This window comes from Lates calcarifer, linkage group LG20 (assembly GCF_001640805.2).
Source record: "Lates calcarifer isolate ASB-BC8 linkage group LG20, TLL_Latcal_v3, whole genome shotgun sequence".
NCBI classification, from domain to species: domain Eukaryota; kingdom Metazoa; phylum Chordata; class Actinopteri; family Centropomidae; genus Lates; species Lates calcarifer.
The window spans coordinates 22,300,529-22,319,998 of NC_066852.1; the positions used below are offsets into that span (position 1 = coordinate 22,300,529).

The window sequence follows — 19,470 nt, forward strand, 5'->3', positions numbered from 1 at the left end:
ATGTCATAGTATAGTAAGGCATGAAAAATGGTCCAAAAATGTCACAGTATAGTAAGGTATGAAAAACGGTCCAAAAATGTCATAGTAGAGTAAGGCGTCAAAAAATGTCATAGTATAGTAAGGTATGAAAAACGGTCCAAAAATGTCATAGTAGAGTAAGGCGTCAAAAAATGTCATAGTATAGTAAGGTATGAAAACCTGTCAAAAATGTCACAGTATAGTAAGGCATGAAAAACGGTCCAAAAATGTCATAGTAGAGTAAGGCGTCAAAAATTGACAAAAAATGCCATAGTATAATAAGGCGTCAAAAAATGTCATAGTATAGTAAGTTGTCAAAAATGTCAAAAATGTCATAGTATAGTGAGACATGAAAAACGGTCAAAAAATGTCAGTGTACTAAGGCGTCAAAAACGGTCCAAAAATGTCATAGTATAGTAAGGCATGAAAAATGGTCAAAAAATGTCACAGTATAGTAAGTTGTCAAAAATGTCAAAAATGTCATAGTATAGTAAGGCATGAAAAACGGTCCAAAAATGTCATAGTAGAGTAAGGCGTCAAAAAATGTCATAGTATAGTAAGGTATGAAAAACGGTCCAAAAATGTCATAGTAGAGTAAGGCGTCAAAAATTGACAAAAAATGCCATAGTATAATAAGGCGTCAAAAAATGTCATAGTATAGTAAGTTGTCAAAAATGTCAAAAATGTCATAGTAGAGTAAGGCGTCAAAAAATGTCATAGTATAGTAAGGTATGAAAACCTGTCAAAAATGTCACAGTATAGTAAGGCATGAAAAACGGTCCAAAAATGTCATAGTATAGTAAGGCATGAAAAATGGTCCAAAAATGTCACAGTATAGTAAGTTGTCAAAAATGTCAAAAATGTCATAGTATAGTAAGGCATGAAAAACGGTCCAAAAATGTCATAGTAGAGTAAGGCGTCAAAAAATGTCATAGTATAGTAAGGTATGAAAAACGGTCCAAAAATGTCATAGTAGAGTAAGGCGTCAAAAATTGACAAAAAATGCCATAGTATAATAAGGCGTCAAAAAATGTCATAGTATAGTAAGGTATGAAAAACGGTCCAAAAATGTCATAGTAGAGTAAGGCGTCAAAAATTGACAAAAAATGCCATAGTATAATAAGGCGTCAAAAAATGTCATAGTATAGTAAGTTGTCAAAAATGTCAAAAATGTCATAGTAGAGTAAGGCGTCAAAAAATGTCATAGTATAGTAAGGTATGAAAACCTGTCAAAAATGTCACAGTATAGTAAGGCATGAAAAACGGTCCAAAAATGTCATAGTATAGTAAGGCATCAAAAATTGACAAAAAATGTCATAGTATAGTGAGACATGAAAAACGGTCAAAAAATGTCAGTGTACTAAGGCGTCAAAAACGGTCCAAAAATGTCATAGTATAGTAAGGCATAAAAAATGGTCAAAAAATGTCACAGTATAGTAAGTTGTCAAAATGTCAAAAATGTCATAGTAGAGTAAGGCGTCAAAAAATGTCATAGTATAGTAAGGTATGAAAACCTGTCAAAAATGTCACAGTATAGTAAGGCATGAAAAACGGTCCAAAAATGTCATAGTATAGTAAGGTATGAAAAACAGTCCAAAAATGTCATAGTAGAGTAAGGCGTCAAAAAATGTCATAGTATAGTAAGGTATGAAAACCTGTCAAAAATGTCACAGTATAGTAAGGCATGAAAAACGGTCCAAAAATGTCATAGTATAGTAAGGCATGAAAAATGGTCCAAAAATGTCACAGTATAGTAAGGTATGAAAAACAGTCCAAAAATGTCATAGTAGAGTAAGGCGTCAAAAAATGTCATAGTATAGTAAGGTATGAAAAACGGTCCAAAAATGTCATAGTAGAGTAAGGCGTCAAAAAATGTCATAGTATAGTAAGGTATGAAAACCTGTCAAAAATGTCACAGTATAGTAAGGCATGAAAAACGGTCCAAAAATGTCATAGTAGAGTAAGGCGTCAAAAATTGACAAAAAATGCCATAGTATAATAAGGCGTCAAAAAATGTCATAGTATAGTAAGTTGTCAAAAATGTCAAAAATGTCATAGTATAGTGAGACATGAAAAACGGTCAAAAAATGTCAGTGTACTAAGGCGTCAAAAACGGTCCAAAAATGTCATAGTATAGTAAGGCATGAAAAATGGTCAAAAAATGTCACAGTATAGTAAGTTGTCAAAAATGTCAAAAATGTCATAGTATAGTAAGGCATGAAAAACGGTCCAAAAATGTCATAGTAGAGTAAGGCGTCAAAAAATGTCATAGTATAGTAAGGTATGAAAACGGTCCAAAAATGTCATAGTAGAGTAAGGCGTCAAAAATTGACAAAAAATGCCATAGTATAATAAGGCGTCAAAAAATGTCATAGTATAGTAAGTTGTCAAAAATGTCAAAAATGTCATAGTAGAGTAAGGCGTCAAAAATGTCATAGTATAGTAAGGTATGAAAACCTGTCAAAAATGTCACAGTATAGTAAGGCATGAAAAACGGTCCAAAAATGTCATAGTATAGTAAGGCATGAAAAATGGTCCAAAAATGTCACAGTATAGTAAGTTGTCAAAAATGTCAAAAATGTCATAGTTAAATGAAAACGGTCCAAAAATGTCATAGTAGAGTAAGGCGTCAAAAAATGTCATAGTATAGTAAGGTATGAAAAACGGTCCAAAAATGTCATAGTAGAGTAAGGCGTCAAAAATTGACAAAAAATGCCATAGTATAATAAGGCGTCAAAAAATGTCATAGTATAGTAAGGTATGAAAAACGGTCCAAAAAATGTCATAGTAGAGTAAGGCGTCAAAAATTGACAAAAAATGCCATAGTATAATAAGGCGTCAAAAAATGTCATAGTATAGTAAGTTGTCAAAAATGTCAAAAATGTCATAGTAGAGTAAGGCGTCAAAAAATGTCATAGTATAGTAAGGTATGAAAACCTGTCAAAAATGTCACAGTATAGTAAGGCATGAAAAACGGTCCAAAAATGTCATAGTATAGTAAGGCATCAAAAATTGACAAAAAATGTCATAGTATAGTGAGACATGAAAAACGGTCAAAAAATGTCAGTGTACTAAGGCGTCAAAAACGGTCCAAAAATGTCATAGTATAGTAAGGCATAAAAAATGGTCAAAAAATGTCACAGTATAGTAAGTTGGTCAAAAATGTCAAAAATGTCATAGTATAGTAAGGCATGAAAAACGGTCCAAAAATGTCATAGTAGAGTAAGGCGTCAAAAAATGTCATAGTATAGTAAGGTATGAAAACGGTCCAAAAATGTCATAGTAGAGTAAGGCGTCAAAAATTGACAAAAAAATGCCATAGTATAATAAGGCGTCAAAAAATGTCATAGTATAGTAAGTTGTCAAAAATGTCAAAAATGTCATAGTAGAGTAAGGCGTCAAAAAATGTCATAGTATAGTAAGGTATGAAAACCTGTCAAAAATGTCACAGTATAGTAAGGCATGAAAAACGGTCCAAAAATGTCATAGTATAGTAAGCATGAAAATGGTCCAAAAATGTAATAAGTAATGGTCCAAAAATGTCATGCAGTATAGTAAGGTATGAAAAACGGTCCAAAAATGTCATAGTAGAGTAAGGCGTCAAAAAATGTCATAGTATAGTAAGGTAAAAACGGTCCAAAAATGTCATAGTAGAGTAAGGCGTCAAAAAATGTCATAGTATAGTAAGGTATGAAAACCTGTCAAAAATGTCACAGTATAGTAAGGCATGAAAAACGGTCCAAAAATGTCATAGTAGAGTAAGGCGTCAAAATTGACAAAAAATGCCATAGTATAGTGAGACATGAAAAACGGTCAAAAAATGTCAGTGTACTAAGGCGTCAAAAACAGTCCAAAAATGTCATAGTATAGTAAGGCATAAAAAATGGTCAAAAAATGTCACAGTATAGTAAGTTGTCAAAAATGTCAAAAATGTCATAGTATAGTAAGGCATGAAAAACGGTCCAAAAATGTCATAGTAGAGTAAGGCGTCAAAAAATGTCATAGTATAGTAAGGTATGAAAAACGGTCCAAAAATGTCATAGTAGAGTAAGGCGTCAAAAATTGACAAAAAATGCCATAGTATAATAAGGCGTCAAAAAATGTCATAGTATAGTAAGTTGTCAAAAATGTCAAAAATGTCATAGTAGAGTAAGGCGTCAAAAAATGTCATAGTATAGTAAGGTATGAAAACCTGTCAAAAATGTCACAGTATAGTAAGGCATGAAAAACGGTCCAAAAATGTCATAGTATAGTAAGGCATGAAAAATGGTCCAAAAATGTCACAGTATAGTAAGTTGTCAAAAATGTCAAAAATGTCATAGTATAGTAAGGCATGAAAAACGGTCCAAAAATGTCATAGTAGAGTAAGGCGTCAAAAAATGTCATAGTATAGTAAGGTATGAAAAACGGTCCAAAAATGTCATAGTAGAGTAAGGCATCAAAAATTGACAAAAAATGCCATAGTATAATAAGGCGTCAAAAAATGTCATAGTATAGTAAGTTGTCAAAAATGTCAAAAATGTCATAGTAGAGTAAGGCGTCAAAAAATGTCATAGTATAGTAAGGTATGAAAACCTGTCAAAAATGTCACAGTATAGTAAGGCATGAAAAACGGTCCAAAAATGTCATAGTATAGTAAGGCATCAAAAATTGACAAAAAATGTCATAGTATAGTAAGGTATGAAAACCTGTCAAAAATGTCACAGTATAGTAAGGCATGAAAAACGGTCCAAAAATGTCATAGTATAGTAAGGCATCAAAAATTGACAAAAAATGTCATAGTATAGTGAGACATGAAAAACGGTCAAAAAATGTCAGTGTACTAAGGCGTCAAAAACGGTCCAAAAATGTCATAGTAGAGTAAGTTGTCAAAAATGTCAAAAATGTCATAGTAGAGTAAGGCGTCAAAAAATGTCATAGTATAGTAAGGCATGAAAAACGGTCCAAAAATGTCATAGTAGAGTAAGGCGTCAAAAATTGACAAAAAATGTCATAGTATAGTGAGACATGAAAAATGGTCAAAAAATGTCACAGTATAGTAAGTTGTCAAAAATGTCAAAAATGTCATAGTATAGTAAGGCATGAAAAACGGTCCAAAAATGTCATAGTAGAGTAAGGCGTCAAAAAATGTCATAGTATAGTAAGTTGTCAAAAATGTCAAAAATGTCATAGTAGAGTAAGGCGTCAAAAAATGTCATAGTATAGTAAGGTATGAAAACCTGTCAAAAATGTCACAGTATAGTAAGGCATGAAAAACGGTCCAAAAATGTCAGTGTACTAAGGCGTCAAAAACGGTCCAAAAAATGTTATAGCATAGTAAGAAATAATACAGAAATGGAGGACAATTTTAATGATTTTATTCCAGACAACATTTAACAAATCACAGCAAAGATAATGACATTTGTGACATTTAACCACAAGGGAACACTTGTTAGAGGTGGTTAGGGTTAATGTTGTTATGAGCACATTTTCCAAAGATGAACATGTCTAGTAGGTGTCTTTGTCATCATTTAACTGCTTGTGATACAATTATTAATTAAGTAGTTGTATCATAAGCAGTTGAATGTTCTCACAGGTGTTTAATAAAGACTGAACAGGAAATCAAGACTTTACAGCAGTTAGATGGTTGAGGTCTTTTGTGTAGTCAACAGCTTTGTAACACTGTTTTCTTTCATCCACTTCAGGTCCTCAGCTGCTGTTATCTTCTCCTCCTGCAGAGACAAGAACACATGTTAATCACAGAGACGGATCAATAAATGATAAGCATGAACCATGTAATAGATACAGGAAAACAAATTTAAATTCCAAACCTATGAGAGACTGTTTTTACCTTTCCTAATATTTCTTTTCAGAAATTACTTGACTAAGGCTAAGTTATTAAGTAAAAATAATTTTAGTAAAATAACATATTTTTAAATCTCTTTTAATGACAAAATACACAGATATTTTTTATGCCTTACTATACGATTACATTTTTACACCTTATTGCACTATGACATTCTTTGACAGTTTTGATGCTTTACTACACTCTGGCGTTTTTGACATTTTTGACCAGACTGTAATGTGGTGTTTTTGATGCCTTACTATAACGTGACATTTTTACTTCTATTTTGAATTACTATTACTTCTGCATTGCTTCAGATTACTTTTACTGTTATCTCTAATAATAGATTGCCTTTACATTATATATTACTTATTACTTCTAAATAACTTTTACTGTTGCAAACTACATCTAGTAACAAATTACTTTGACTATTACATCTTACTTCTGATATTGCTAATTACCGCAATTTCCAGACTATAAGCCGCTACTATTTTCACATGCTTTGAACCTTGCGGCTTAAACAATGATGCAACTAATTTATAGATTTTTACAGGCTAACAAGCTTCATGCCGCCAAAACATTTAGCCTCGTCACATCAGACCAATGAAACTGTTTGAATTAGATCAAACGCACTCACACTAAATCCTAAATTCCTCACATCAGTCATTTTGTGCTTAATGCACAAACCTTCATCTTGGAAAATACACAAAGAAATGTATATGATGCAGCTTTTAAGATAGAGGCAATCGATCTAGCTGTCGAAAAAGGAAATAGAGCTGCTGGATGTAAGCTTGGCATCAATGAATCGATGGTGAGACGTTTGAGATGGCAGCCTGAATGTGTAAATACCTCGTTACAATGGAGACACCTGCGGCTTATAGACAAGTGCGGCCTATATATGTACTTTTTTTCCTTTTTAAATTTAGTGGGTGTGGCTTATATTCAGGTGCGTTCAATAGTCTGTAAATTACGGTATTTAAACATTACTTCTATTAATACAGATTACTTCTCTTGTTGCACTTTTCTGATATACTGAATACTGAACATAAACAATTTAATGTCAGTGCTCTGTGTTGGACAGTTGATGTAAAACTGTTTGTGAATTACCTGGAGGCCTCAGTCCTGGTCTCAGAGAACTTCCTCATTGTACAAAGACACTCTGCGATTGTGGACAGTGTCTCCCTCATCCTCAACAATGTCTCTCCTTCATGGACCATGTCTCTGCAATCGTGGACAACGTCTCAACGATGTCATGAACGAAGTGGTGATACCTGGAGGAAATCAAAGAGCAACATACAAAGGAAAATTATCAATACACAACTACCTATTCCTCATCAACAGTTTAACCATGAAAATATAAATATTCAACGTTACAGCTGAACCACAACATTTTCCAAATATTAGAGGGCTATTTCAGAAAATGAACAGTTAACTGTCATCACCTTCTGAAGAACCAACAACAAATATTTGGGAAAAAGTAAAATGATTATTTACTGTGTGTCTATCAACTCATCACTGAACCAATCATCTATGTTACTGTGAACTGCACAACAATAATAAACACGTATCAGTTAAGTTAAGTTTTGAATGCAAGATTTAACTTGTGTTGTTTATTATACTTCAGTAAAAAGTCTCAGTATTTTCTCCACCACATACAGAATCAGAATTTCACATTTCAACCTTCTTCTTCTTAACACATATTTAAAATGTCTGTTTTGTGTTGTTTTTGTTTAATTAATAACAACCAAACTTACAAAGATCTTAACAGCATCTTATGTGAACATTTTTAAGTAAATGTAGAACTGGTCACTATACATTGTAAAGACGTTTTTAAAATCACCCTCTGGCCAACAGTTAAAATTATGTACAATCAAACTTAGGTTATTTTCAATCCCATTTTGACTGATCTTTAACAATAACAATCCAAGATGGAAAATGTTGCATTTGTTGGTTCTGATGTGGGGTGAGGGTGAGGAGAACTACAGTCAGTTTTTCCACAGATGAAACATTGACAACTACTCCAATACATATTTTTTTTTTTTTTTTTTTTACCCAGAATGTCAAATATTTGCTTGGAGGCACAGAGAGAGGAGGAAGGAGACAGAAAGAAAGAGTGAGAGAGAGACAGAGTCTGTTGTTTGCTTAAATTCTTCATTTTCTTTGAACTGTACATTCATGAACTATGTAAATAAACTTTAATAATGAGTTAAGTCTTTTTTGTGACAAATCAAACTATTCAGACTTCAGATCAGTTACCGAAGACATATAATTTAATGTCAGTGCTCTGTGTTGGACAGTTGATGTAAAGCTGTTTGTGAATTACCTGGAGGACTCTGTCCTGGTCTCAAAGAACTTCTTCATTGTATGAAGACTCTCTGCAAGTCACGGACTATGTCTCTGATCGTGGACGATGTCTCCCTCAACCTCAACAATGTCTCTCCAATCATGGACTATGTCTCTGTGATTGTGGACAATGTCTTGGCGATCATGGATGATGTCATGGATGAAGTGGTGACACCTGGAGGAAATCAAAAAGAAACGTAGAAAGAAAAATGATCAATACATTACTACCTATTCCTCATCAACAGTTTAACCATGAAAACACAGATGAATATTCAACATTACAGCTGAACCAGAACATTTAAAAACCATTAAGAGGAAAAATTAACTACAATGCTTATCTTAAATCTTGAATTTCTATATTAACTGTCTGTCAACTTATCACTAGAGGAATCAAGTATATTACTATGAACTGCATAATAAAATTTTCATCAAAGTAAATTTCTGAAAGCAGGGTTTAAACTTGTGGTATTTTTAATTATACTTCAATCCACAGGCAGAAAATTAACTGACAACTATTTTTAATTTTTAAAAATTACTATAACTGGTACTATTTGTACTATTTTCTGACAACTTATAGACATGATTAATAAGTTACTATTATATTCAATACTAAATTTATTAAATATTAAAGATTTAAACAATAACACTGTTAATAATTCAGCTCATCAAGACATATTTTTCAGACTGGGTAAATCTAAAGGACACATACCTGTTTGGTTTCTAAGGTGAGAGCTGGTGTTTCTGTCCAGGCTGAAGCACCTGAACAAGTAAACCTGGAAAACACAAGTACAACACTTGAAAAACAAATAACCTAATTAATAAAGAATGGTTCACTTCCAAAACTTGAACAGTGTAGAGGATTACAACACTGAAAACTAAACAGTGGAACCTTGACAATCACACTTTGAGTTTTGAGGTGAATAAATTAATGATGTAACTAGAGTTTGACTTTATTGATCTCAGAAAGAAAGACAATAGTTTTTATGATAATTTCTAACAGTAATCTCAGCTCATACATTGTGAACTACTCCTGAGGCTTAAACTTGTGGAGGAGCACAGAGTTAGAAACTAGTTTTCAAGTTTGTATTTAACACAAAACTAAGCTCAGTAAGGTCTCAAGTCACCACAAAGAAACTTCCAATCAATAATATACACAACAAGGGATCAATTAATGGCAACTACAAAGACAATACGATGTAAAACAACCACAAAGAAACTGACAATAAGTGGATGTAAAACAGCCAGCTAGCGATGCAAAACAATGCAATACCACCACACAATAGACACAAAATGATCATATCGACATGATAATCTTACGTTACTACTATGAGTTTACTTAGAAAAGCAGCTCATACATTGTGACCTACTCTTGAGGTTTAAAGCTTGTGGAGGAGCACTACAAAACTGAGTTCAATAAAGTCTCAAGTCACCACTAACAAATTTCTAATCAATAATATCAGGGGATTAAATGATGGCAATGGACAGATTACTACCACTAAAAAGCTACAAAGACACACAAATCAATAAAGAGGCAAAAATAAAAAAATAAAACACTGAGTCGCAAAATGATCACAATGAGATACTTAACTTCCACACTGAAACACAAAACGGCCACAAAGAAACGTTAAATGACCAGGAACAGACACGAAACTACAAGACACAATATGATGCATAACAACCACAAAGAAGCTGATGATAAGTAGATGTAAAACAGCCAGCTAGAGAAACAAATAAATAGACATGATATCGACACGATAATCCGCCATAAATTGACTTATGACCTAGATGGAGCACAAAATTACAAAGAAGCAGTAAAATGTCTGCAAAGTAATTGTAAAGAGATGCAAAAGCAGGTTTAAACAGATAAACAGACTATTAAACAGTTACCACCCTCCACCACTCATGCCCGGACGCTTTATTCACAGAAACACACACGCAAATAAAAACGACGACAAAATGGAGGAAAGCCCCAGACATATCACTAGAAGATAAGGCTAATGCTAACGCTCGCCACTAATGCTATGCCAACACCCAGGTGTAAAACAACCAGGTAGAGACGCAAAATGACCACAAATAGCCACAAACCGGTGACAACGACATATTAAACCACCATAAACGATTGCAATGACCAGGATGTAACACAAAATGACAGAGACGCAAAGGTAATCATAATGCTAAAGCTCCCCGCTAATGCTAACGCTCTCAGAGAACGTTAATGCTAACGCTAGCCGTAAACTGTTTGCCTTACCTTCGCGCCGCAGATGTGTACAACGTCCAGTCTCACTTGAGTTCGACAAAAAAGCAGCTCCAGTTTGTTTTAGCACCCACACCTCCTCGATAACGCCGTTTGTCGTAGTACTGGCAAACAGAAGTCACGTTTCAGACTTGGCTTAAAACTGTTTTCCAACTTCGTTTCTCCGCCTCTTTCCGCGCTCCTCCCCAGAAGGCCCGTGGCCAATGATGAGACACGTTGCAGCCAATTACGACATACGTCAGCTAACATTGGCAGAATAACACTGATTGGCCAGTCGACTCAGGCCAGATCAACACCTTGGGCCCTTTGTCGTGATCCTGGAGACATTTCTGCAGTTCGGCAGCTTTTGTGGTGTGGTGGGATCATTATCCTGCTGGGGGAGGCCTCTAATATTGGGAAGTGTTGTTGCCATTGGAGGAGTGTGTGCTTGGTTTGTGACAATATTTAGGAGGGTGGTACGTGACATGGTAACGTCCAAATGAATGTCAGGACCAAAGGTTCCTCAGCAGAACACTGTGTTATAACGAGATGATCGATGTTATTCACTTCATGATGTATATGTTTGCCTAGAACCAGCCCTGCCTTGTCTAAACTTTGAAGTTGCAATTCTATGTTATTCAGTTTTATTCAGTGTATTAACATGGTGTCTAATAGCAAGACTGCAAAGAAGTACTATATCAAACCCCAAGGTTTAGAAAAAAAAATTCTGTAGTGCTTTCTACTAGAAGTTAATTGATCAATAGCTTACACAGTAGCATTGTAGTATACACTACAGCTCACAGTTAACATCTGAAAATAGTACAGTAATATAGTAATAATAGTAATAATACAGTACCTCTTATGAAAAGAACAAATAAACAGTAATAAACTGCAAGTCTTTTCATCAATATTTTACTGTAAAAGTAGGAAGATAATCGCTTTTTGCTGTTTTTACAAAAACAGCTGCACAGCATGCTGCCAGTTGCTTATGGTTTCTTGACAGGGCGATCTTTAACAGCTTGATCACCATATCACCTTGTAGCAGTATTGTGTGAATTGCCACATTGAGTCACAGTGTAACATGCAATAATAACACAATACACAATATTGAAGTAACCCAAAGCATTTAAAATACCTTACTGACCTTGAGTGATCTAACAGAATACATTTCAAATTATGTGTAAAGGCATGTACTCTATAATCATTTTAAAAGTAACCCTCCTCACAATGATGAAGACAAACAAAACATTGTGTAACTGTCCAAATAGTTACAGCCTGGGCTGTATATTTTATGTAGTGTATTCTATATTAGATTTCTGATTTTTCTTAAGTACCGTTACTTCCTATGACCATCATATTTTTGGCAAAGGCTGAGAACAAAGTATCTGTTCTGGCACAACACTAAAAACACACATACTCTGCTTTTGAAAGGCTGTGAGTGGTTATAGACACACAAGAGACAATGAAAACTTTATATATGTATATATATTTTTTTATTTAATTTTTGAAGTCTGTTGCAGGCTGTGAATTTCATCGTCCAACACCTGTCTCTGTGACCTCTGCAGTATTCATTTAAGAAGCACAAATCCACCAACACAAGACAAAGCAAGATAAGAACCCCGGCAAGACACTCACTGTACAACTAAACTACAAGTGCACTTTTTGTCTCTTCCGAGAGGCAAGAAACAAACAACTGAGCAACACTTTGGTCAGTAATCTTATTTGGAATGTGATAATAGGTTGGTACATTTTGCTTTTTTAAACACAGTAACATAGTCAGTATGACCTCGTCCAAGAAACTGCCATCTCCTGATTCTTTCAGTTAACCCGCATTTTCTGAAAGATCTGCAATATTTAAAACATAAACTGAAGGTCAACAAGGTCAGGCTGATTAAAACATGTGCTCTCTGACTGTTCCATCCTCATGTCATACTCTTCACCATTCTGACTTTTGCTCAACTACATTTCCAGAAAAAGATCTGCTTGTGTTGTGACCTTTAGCAAAACAGTAGTTCATAAAAGGCAATAATTCTGTAAGGCAGAACTATATTTGGACAGTAGCACATTCATTTTTAAGCACTTTTGAGCAGCATCAGTATGCAGAGTTGACTGGTTTGACACCTTTTACACAGGATCTGTGGTAAAAGACAATGAAAGCTATTTGAAGGATAATAAATGACAAAACTTTTGAGGCTTGTGTGAGGTTTTGGACATAAAAACAGTGACACCAACCTCCCTGCTATTTTACAAGAATGCAACACTTTTTAAGACTTTACAGTTTATCACTCCTGGCACTCATTTCTCACCATGCTGCAATAAACCTGCACATACATGGTGTAGAAATGCACTCAGTCAGTCACTGAGTGAAGCAGACATCAAGCTGGTTGCAGTGTAATGCATGACTCAACTTTTTACATTTCAAACAAGCTCAGTTTCATGGGAAATGTGAATCCTAACACCTAAGAAATCCAAATCTTTTTGAATCCCTCATTGAATTCATTTAATTTTTTAACATTTACAAGTAACCAAATATATTCCTAAAAATGTATCAAATCTGTAATAAGCTTTTGTAGACTGACAAGACAGAAACAGTTTTTAGTGGTGGTCTAAGTAATCTTCATAACTTGCAGCTTTGAAAATGAAATAAATACTAAATATTGATTGTATATTTATCTTAACACATTGAAATTTGAAATTGTAACACATACTTTGGCACTCCTTATTCTTCATGAGATACTTGAGTGGCACACCACTCTGTTGGTATTGTTAAACTGCCAAAAAATATACCATAGTCCACTCCATATTGAATGTCATTCAAGAGTGGTTCTTCTTCGCCTACAAATAATCTTTGGCCAAACACAAACACCAGCTTGCAGAGAGCAAATGTTAAATTTTGCCATTGTGGCAAGGTATTCATGGCATTAATGTTAATTACTCTGAGCTACTGGCAGCCATTTCTGCTGGCGATAGTGAAGGCCAGTAACAGCAAAAATGAGAAGCCCGTGACCTATTTAACTTCAAAATTGCTGTTTGCAAATAAGAAGTAAGGAGAGATAGTATATTCAACAAGAGATTCATTGGGATCGGAGTGAATCTGGAACCAGATCCTAAATGGAACCACTGTCCCCACCTAACCTGACCATGAAAACACAAACATGGCAAAAACAAAATGGCACATAGAACATAATAGCCCTTTTTCTGTAAACCTTTTCACATTATCCTTGACCAACACATATTACAGATCTAATACACAGGCTAGCTCACCGCACAAAAATCCTACAATGCAAATTTACCTTAAGAATAAATTAGCAGTCTGACATGTATCGTCCGTTTGTACTGCAAAGTGAGGAGCTTTAATAGCTCACTGCCAGTGAGTCCAAGCAAGGCAAAAACAATGACCAGACCAAATGTCAGAGAAGTGAGAGGGCTTGATAAATATGGCATACAAAGGGAAGTTCTTAAAGCTGCCGTCATAGTATCACACAGTCTGGAGGCCTCTCTCATGGCCATCCAGCTGTACTTTAATCTTGTGCAGTTCCTCAATCTCCTGGTGGTGTCTCTCTGTCTTGTGGCGCACCAGAGAGCGATAGAAGTGTATAGTGAACACCACAAAAATCACCCCCACTGGGACCATGATGATGGTGGAGGCCAGCGCAGCCTGCCAGCCGCTGTTCTGCGGGGAGGCTGCTGTGGTCTTTGTCACAGTGGTGGCTGTTGGGGGGATGCAGGTAGTTGCCTTTTTGGCCCCGCCAGCATCTACGGGCAGAAACTTGATCCAACAGAGGAGCACCACCTCTGCTAAAAACAGCAAGATGCCCAGGGCCGTGGAGAAGCCCCAGGCCAGCTCGATGTAGTGGTGCATGCGCTCATGGGGCGACTCGCTGACGGAGTTGAGGTTGTGGATGTTGCTGACAGCCTCCACATTGGGTAGGATGCAAGTGCTTATCAGCAGAGCGAAGAGGTGCACCGCCACCAGCACGGTGGTGCACACACTAAAGGCAATGAGGAGCACACGAGGGTAACTGTACTGCATCTCCAGCTGCACCTCCACCATGGCAACCTATTACAAACAAGAATATGAATTACCAGCTTACTATATGTCCATGATTACATCACAGCAAGTTGAAGCTAAAGATTATATTTTGTAGAAACCTGATTAAACAGCAACAGTTGCTGGGGCTTGTGGGTATAGAACAATCTTTAGAACCATCCGCCATAGCAAACTGACAATATACCACAAGCTGCAGTTGGTCACACCCAAGAAGCTGGACCCAGAGAATGTTTGGCATTTTTAATTCATAAATGACTGAAAAAATTGATTGATTTTGAGATTTATGAAACTACTGTGAGAAAAAGATGCTGTGTGTCCAACATTTTCCTGATGCAGAGCAGTATAAAACCTGATTTGTAATATCTAAAGTAGACATGCATGTGGCTTCAACTCAAAGTTCTGAAAAGGGTTTGTTTATTTTATTATTTTTTGTATCAAAAAATCTGATGATTGGTTGCCATAAAGCAAAGTAACAATAATTTATGTTGACATAATTTTTTAAAAACTACAAGCAATAAGGTTGCTGGTCAGTAACCAACAATTACATTTCAAAGAGGACCAATTATGCTTATTTTCCAGCTCTAAATTTTTACTCTTAGACCACACTATAGTAGCTTTGTATGAATCAGTAAAAAAAAAAAAATCATTATTTATCTTGTACTGGCCCTTTATGCAGCCCCTAAATTTAGCTTCTGTATGTTTTAGCTCCCAGTGAGCCCACCCCGTTCTGATTGGTCAGGTTCCTGAAACTTCCTCCATTTTCTGGAGCAATATAAACAAACTATAGTAACCCAGTGCTTGCAAGCATATGAAATATGGAATATGTCAAGAGCTGACACTAGCTTGGATTGAAAGTAGACAAAACGTCAGAAAGATAGCACTCAGAGCAGTCTGAAGCAGTCTACATATGTTACATCATTATTTGAGACTTTGATCAAGCGTAATATAAGATAAGATAATCCTTTATTAGTCCCACAATGGGGAAATTTACAATGATTTAATATGAACATTGTAACATTATATGTATGATAAAGAATAAGGCAAAGCATCTATCCCCTGCAAAGGCACAAACAGGAAGTCTGAAACCAGTTCCTGCCCACAAATACATTTACATTTGACATGTAGATCACTGTGGTGGAATGTTGTAAGATTTGTGGTACTGATGTGAAGAGAAACCATCAGCTGCGAGGAAAGCAGCACACTATGCACGAAAAACAAGCAGCCCCTTAAAAGACTGTGCTGTTATGAAGCTGGTCAAGAAGGTGAAACATGACTGACCATTGCAAAGCCAGAGAGCAGTGCAGAAGTCCTGCTGGAGGCCTTCAGCTTGGCCCGGCTCAGGTAGAGTTTCCTCCAGGACAGGGCCTGCACCGAGTGGTGGTTGGAGCTGACCAGCTCCAGGTAACTGCGCCGCACCCAGTCCCTGTAGTCCATCCCCCCGCTATCTGGAGCCCGCTCTGAGACCCCTGGGGCAGGGGAACCCATGGGCACGTTCAGTTCACTGCTCATGGCACCTGGTGGGGATATAGGTGAGAGTGTCATCGCTGTTTCTTGCATTGTCCTCAAGGGGAGTACATTAGAGCTTGCAGGGCAAGCTGTGTAACTTAAACACTGATAAAGCATGAGACATGCACCTTGTTGTGTGAAAACCACAACAATTATCTTACATAGAGCATGTACGTATGCTTGTGTATGATTCCAATTCACTAACAGTCAAGTCTGAATAAAGCCATTACATTTGTGTGATTTAATGTTTATTTTTATAGGGACAAGTACTTAATATGGACTAACGCCACATACCACAGCATTAATAGTCTGAGATAGTTTGCCAGCTCATGTCCCTAAAAAGCCTTTCACAGATCTCTGCTATGTCATGATAATAACCAAATAATCACTGGGTTAAACAATAACATGCTTTAAAATTCCTACTGAGAATTGTTTATAGTGGCCTTAATGCTTTACTGTTTAATTTCAAAGCACATCCAAATATATTCACAAAGAGCTACAGTAAAAAGTTCCCATAAGTTATCATTTTAATTCTAATCCTTATACTCCACCAACGCTTTTCTGATAAGAAATTGTGCTTGAAGGAACTTAATACAAACTACATGTAATGCCATAATAACTTGGTCTCTTTATGTTATATCAGAGTATTATCTGTGTCATGTGTCCTCCTGCCCATCAGTCGCTGTGGCTCTATGATTCTGTTCATGTTCAACAATAACTTGGTCCTTTTAAGGGAAACCACAAATACTCCCACAACCCAGAGGAAACCTTTACTGGGATATGAAGTCTGTCACAATAATGTTTTGGTCCAACATGCTGTTGGTAAAGAGTCAGAACGGCTGTAAAGAGTGGCAACTTTTATGAGTGTCCACAGCCCTCCTCTCAGCGCATGTGTATGAGTGAAAGTGGTATGAGGCGAAGGGGGAACAGGAAAAAACTATTATGAAAGAGATAAAGCATGAGTACAAACCAAGGGAGTTTTAAAAATAAAGAGGCATCTGCGCTTCCATTTCCTGTTTTCTTGCCATTTCTTTGAAGCTAGAAGATTAGATCGTATTATTCATGATGATTAAAATTCAATGCTGAAAAAACATAGTGTTGTGACACTGATAAACTTGATGCATCATTGGTGCATTACCTCACTTGATATAGTTGTTCTTTTTGTTCAGGCTACATGAGACTTTGAGCTCAAAATTAGTAGTAAAACAGTTTTAGTCAAAGCAACTGTAAAATCCTACCAACTAAAAACTATTTAGCTCCGGCTCATCAATCTGTCATATACATAAAATAACCACAAGTATATGCACACATTTGTCCACTTTTAATGCACTTTTGGTCTAGGGAGGTTCTTCCTGTTTTGGGCCCTTAAAGTCCAATAAAGGGAAATTTTAATGCTGCAGGATACAATGCTCTTTTAGAAAACAGCATGTTTCCATATTTGTGGCAGTTTCAACATGATTATAGCACCATGTTACAGCCATGTCCATGAAGAAATGGCCTTCCCAATTTGGTGTAGGTGAATTTGACTGGCCCCGACCTCAACCCTATCTAACAACTTAGGGATGAACTAATATGCTGACTGTAAGCCTGGCCTCATCAACCAACATCAGAGGGCGACCTCACTGATGCGCTCCTTGCTGAAGTGAGTAAAAACCCTGCAGCCAGGTTTTATGTGATACATGACATTAAATGCTGAAACTTTTGGCCACATGATATGAAGCTCCGACATTTAAGATCAGCTCCCCCCACTACCTGTTCATCTCCGCTCACACAAGCCTTTGTGCAAACACGAACCACAGGTTTTCCGAGTTCGTACAAACTTGCAGCAAACTAGACAGGGAGGGGTTAGCATGCACTGCATTTATCGTAGCAATATTTAGCAGACAAAATGTTGGTGTAACTGGAGAATTATAGTTTCAAAATAAACTGGATGTACAAAATAGGCTGGTGTTCATAACTTCGAAAACAGCTGTGTGTCTCAGTGATGTATCACAAGTAAAAATGCACATGAGTTATGCACAGTCCCCCTGAGAGCTCCTAGTTTTGCAGGGCAAACAGTTCAGCAGGTCTATATATATTTAGAACAGTGGTAAGTTAGCAGGATCCATTTCCCAAGTTTGGCTAACAGAAAGATAGTCTACCACAGCCATGTACAGATAACATTAATGTAAAAGACTAGTGTATGGATGAAACTGAAATCCCGTCCACTCGTCATGTTTATAAGCAGTGCTACAGTGTCCACATATTTTGAAAACGTTAAGACACCGACTCCTCTAGCTAGCTAACTTAGTTAGCTAACTATTCAACATCATTTCTAACCACGTTGCTCGTCTATGATACAGTTAGACCCCCCCTTTTCCATCTTACCTGTCTGCCGAAGTGCCTTTTGAGTTGAAGAGACAAACTCCAAGAGAGTGTCTTCTCTCCACGCTGCACAGTACAACAAATGAACTGTCCGGACCACTCCAAGTGTTTGGTTTAACAACTTCCGCTCTTCGGTCGCACTTATCAGTACTACCGCCGTTCCGCTCCAGAAATTGAGGCAGGGTCTGGAATAACGTTACTATCCATCGCCATGCTCTGCATACCTGAGTACTGGTTTTCTTCTCTGCCAGCTCAAGTTTACCAGGTATCGGTTCTCTCGTTTCGGGTCGTTTGGACCGGAGAATCGCGGAAGGCGAGGAAAACTCTAGTCCGTTTAGAAAGGCTTCCGGTTGGGCGTGTTGCCTTCAAAATAAAAGCACAGAGGATTCATATTCAGGTAAAATGTACGTTTACAGTTGTATGCAAAAGTTTGGCCGCCCACGGGGAAGAGAAGAGAAGTAAATACAACCCGCTCAGCAAAATTTTTTTTTTTCTATATACGTTTACTTGTTATTTCATCAACTTACAACAGAGGGGAAAAACAGACTCTGAAAAAACACCGTCATTTCACACTGCAATATTAATGTGTTCTCTCCAGCTGGCAGTGTTCCTGATGTCTTGTAAGACTTCATTAGAAATAGTGGTTCATCTATGCATATATATTATATGAATGCACTTTACATTATACTACCAGGAGTCTTTTACTTATTTTATATATATTTTATTTGGCATCTAAATGTATTACTTCTCATCTATGAGGAGGATAAGAACAGGTTTGCAGTGTTTCAGCGAGGCAGGAGACTGCACTTCAGTTATTCAACTAAAATGAACAGTGGTCACTTTCATAATTGTTACAAACATGTTTAACTGCCACTTTGCCATAATTTGACTCAGATATAATAATGTCACAACTCTCCATGATGACATTAGATCTGGTGTTGCTCATCACAGGCCCGTCTTTATCGTGGTTGCAAAAATGTTATTTCAGATGCAACTCTTGAAAAAGTGATTTGAAAGACAAAGATTGTGTACAAATTTCACGCAACCCATTATTGCTGGATGAAAGTATGTTCACTGATGCAGAATGGGGAGTCTTAAAAAATGGAATATTGTGTCCAAAACATCCTGAGG

General features: G+C 36.4%; 1 protein-coding gene and 2 long non-coding RNA genes across 5 annotated transcripts; 1 reads left to right on the forward strand and 2 right to left on the reverse strand.

Moving 5' to 3' along the window:
- Window positions 1-1,625: 1,625 nt before the first annotated feature.
- LOC127143704 (uncharacterized) lies at window positions 1,626-7,417 on the forward strand. 2 transcript variants are annotated; one of them, XR_007815305.1, is made up of 4 exons: window positions 1,626-1,776; window positions 2,198-2,299; window positions 2,673-2,776; window positions 5,164-7,417. It is a non-coding gene; the product is annotated as an uncharacterized LOC127143704 (long non-coding RNA). The 2 variants fall into 2 exon arrangements; XR_007815304.1 differs by lacking the exon at window positions 1,626-1,776 and having other exon boundaries at window positions 1,880-2,299.
- Window positions 5,360-11,165, reverse strand: LOC127143703 (uncharacterized). Its single transcript, XR_007815303.1, has 4 exons — window positions 10,434-11,165; window positions 8,895-8,958; window positions 8,166-8,360; window positions 5,360-7,113 (listed from the first exon to the last, which is right to left on the reverse strand). It is a non-coding gene; the product is annotated as an uncharacterized LOC127143703 (long non-coding RNA).
- A 148-nt stretch (window positions 11,166-11,313) lies between these two features.
- On the reverse strand, window positions 11,314-18,701 carry orai2 (ORAI calcium release-activated calcium modulator 2). 2 transcript variants are annotated; one of them, XR_001962393.2, is made up of 4 exons: window positions 18,343-18,701; window positions 15,748-15,983; window positions 13,169-14,478; window positions 11,314-13,136 (listed from the first exon to the last, which is right to left on the reverse strand). XR_001962393.2 is itself a non-coding variant. In XM_018689316.2 (3 exons), the coding sequence occupies exons 2-3, from the start codon at window positions 15,976-15,978 to the stop codon at window positions 13,897-13,899; spliced, it is 813 nt and encodes a 270-aa protein (XP_018544832.1). In that variant the 5' UTR covers window positions 15,979-15,983; window positions 18,343-18,701; the 3' UTR covers window positions 11,314-13,896. The 2 variants fall into 2 exon arrangements, 1 of the variants encoding a protein (XP_018544832.1); XM_018689316.2 differs by having other exon boundaries at window positions 11,314-14,478.
- Window positions 18,702-19,470: the final 769 nt, after the last annotated feature.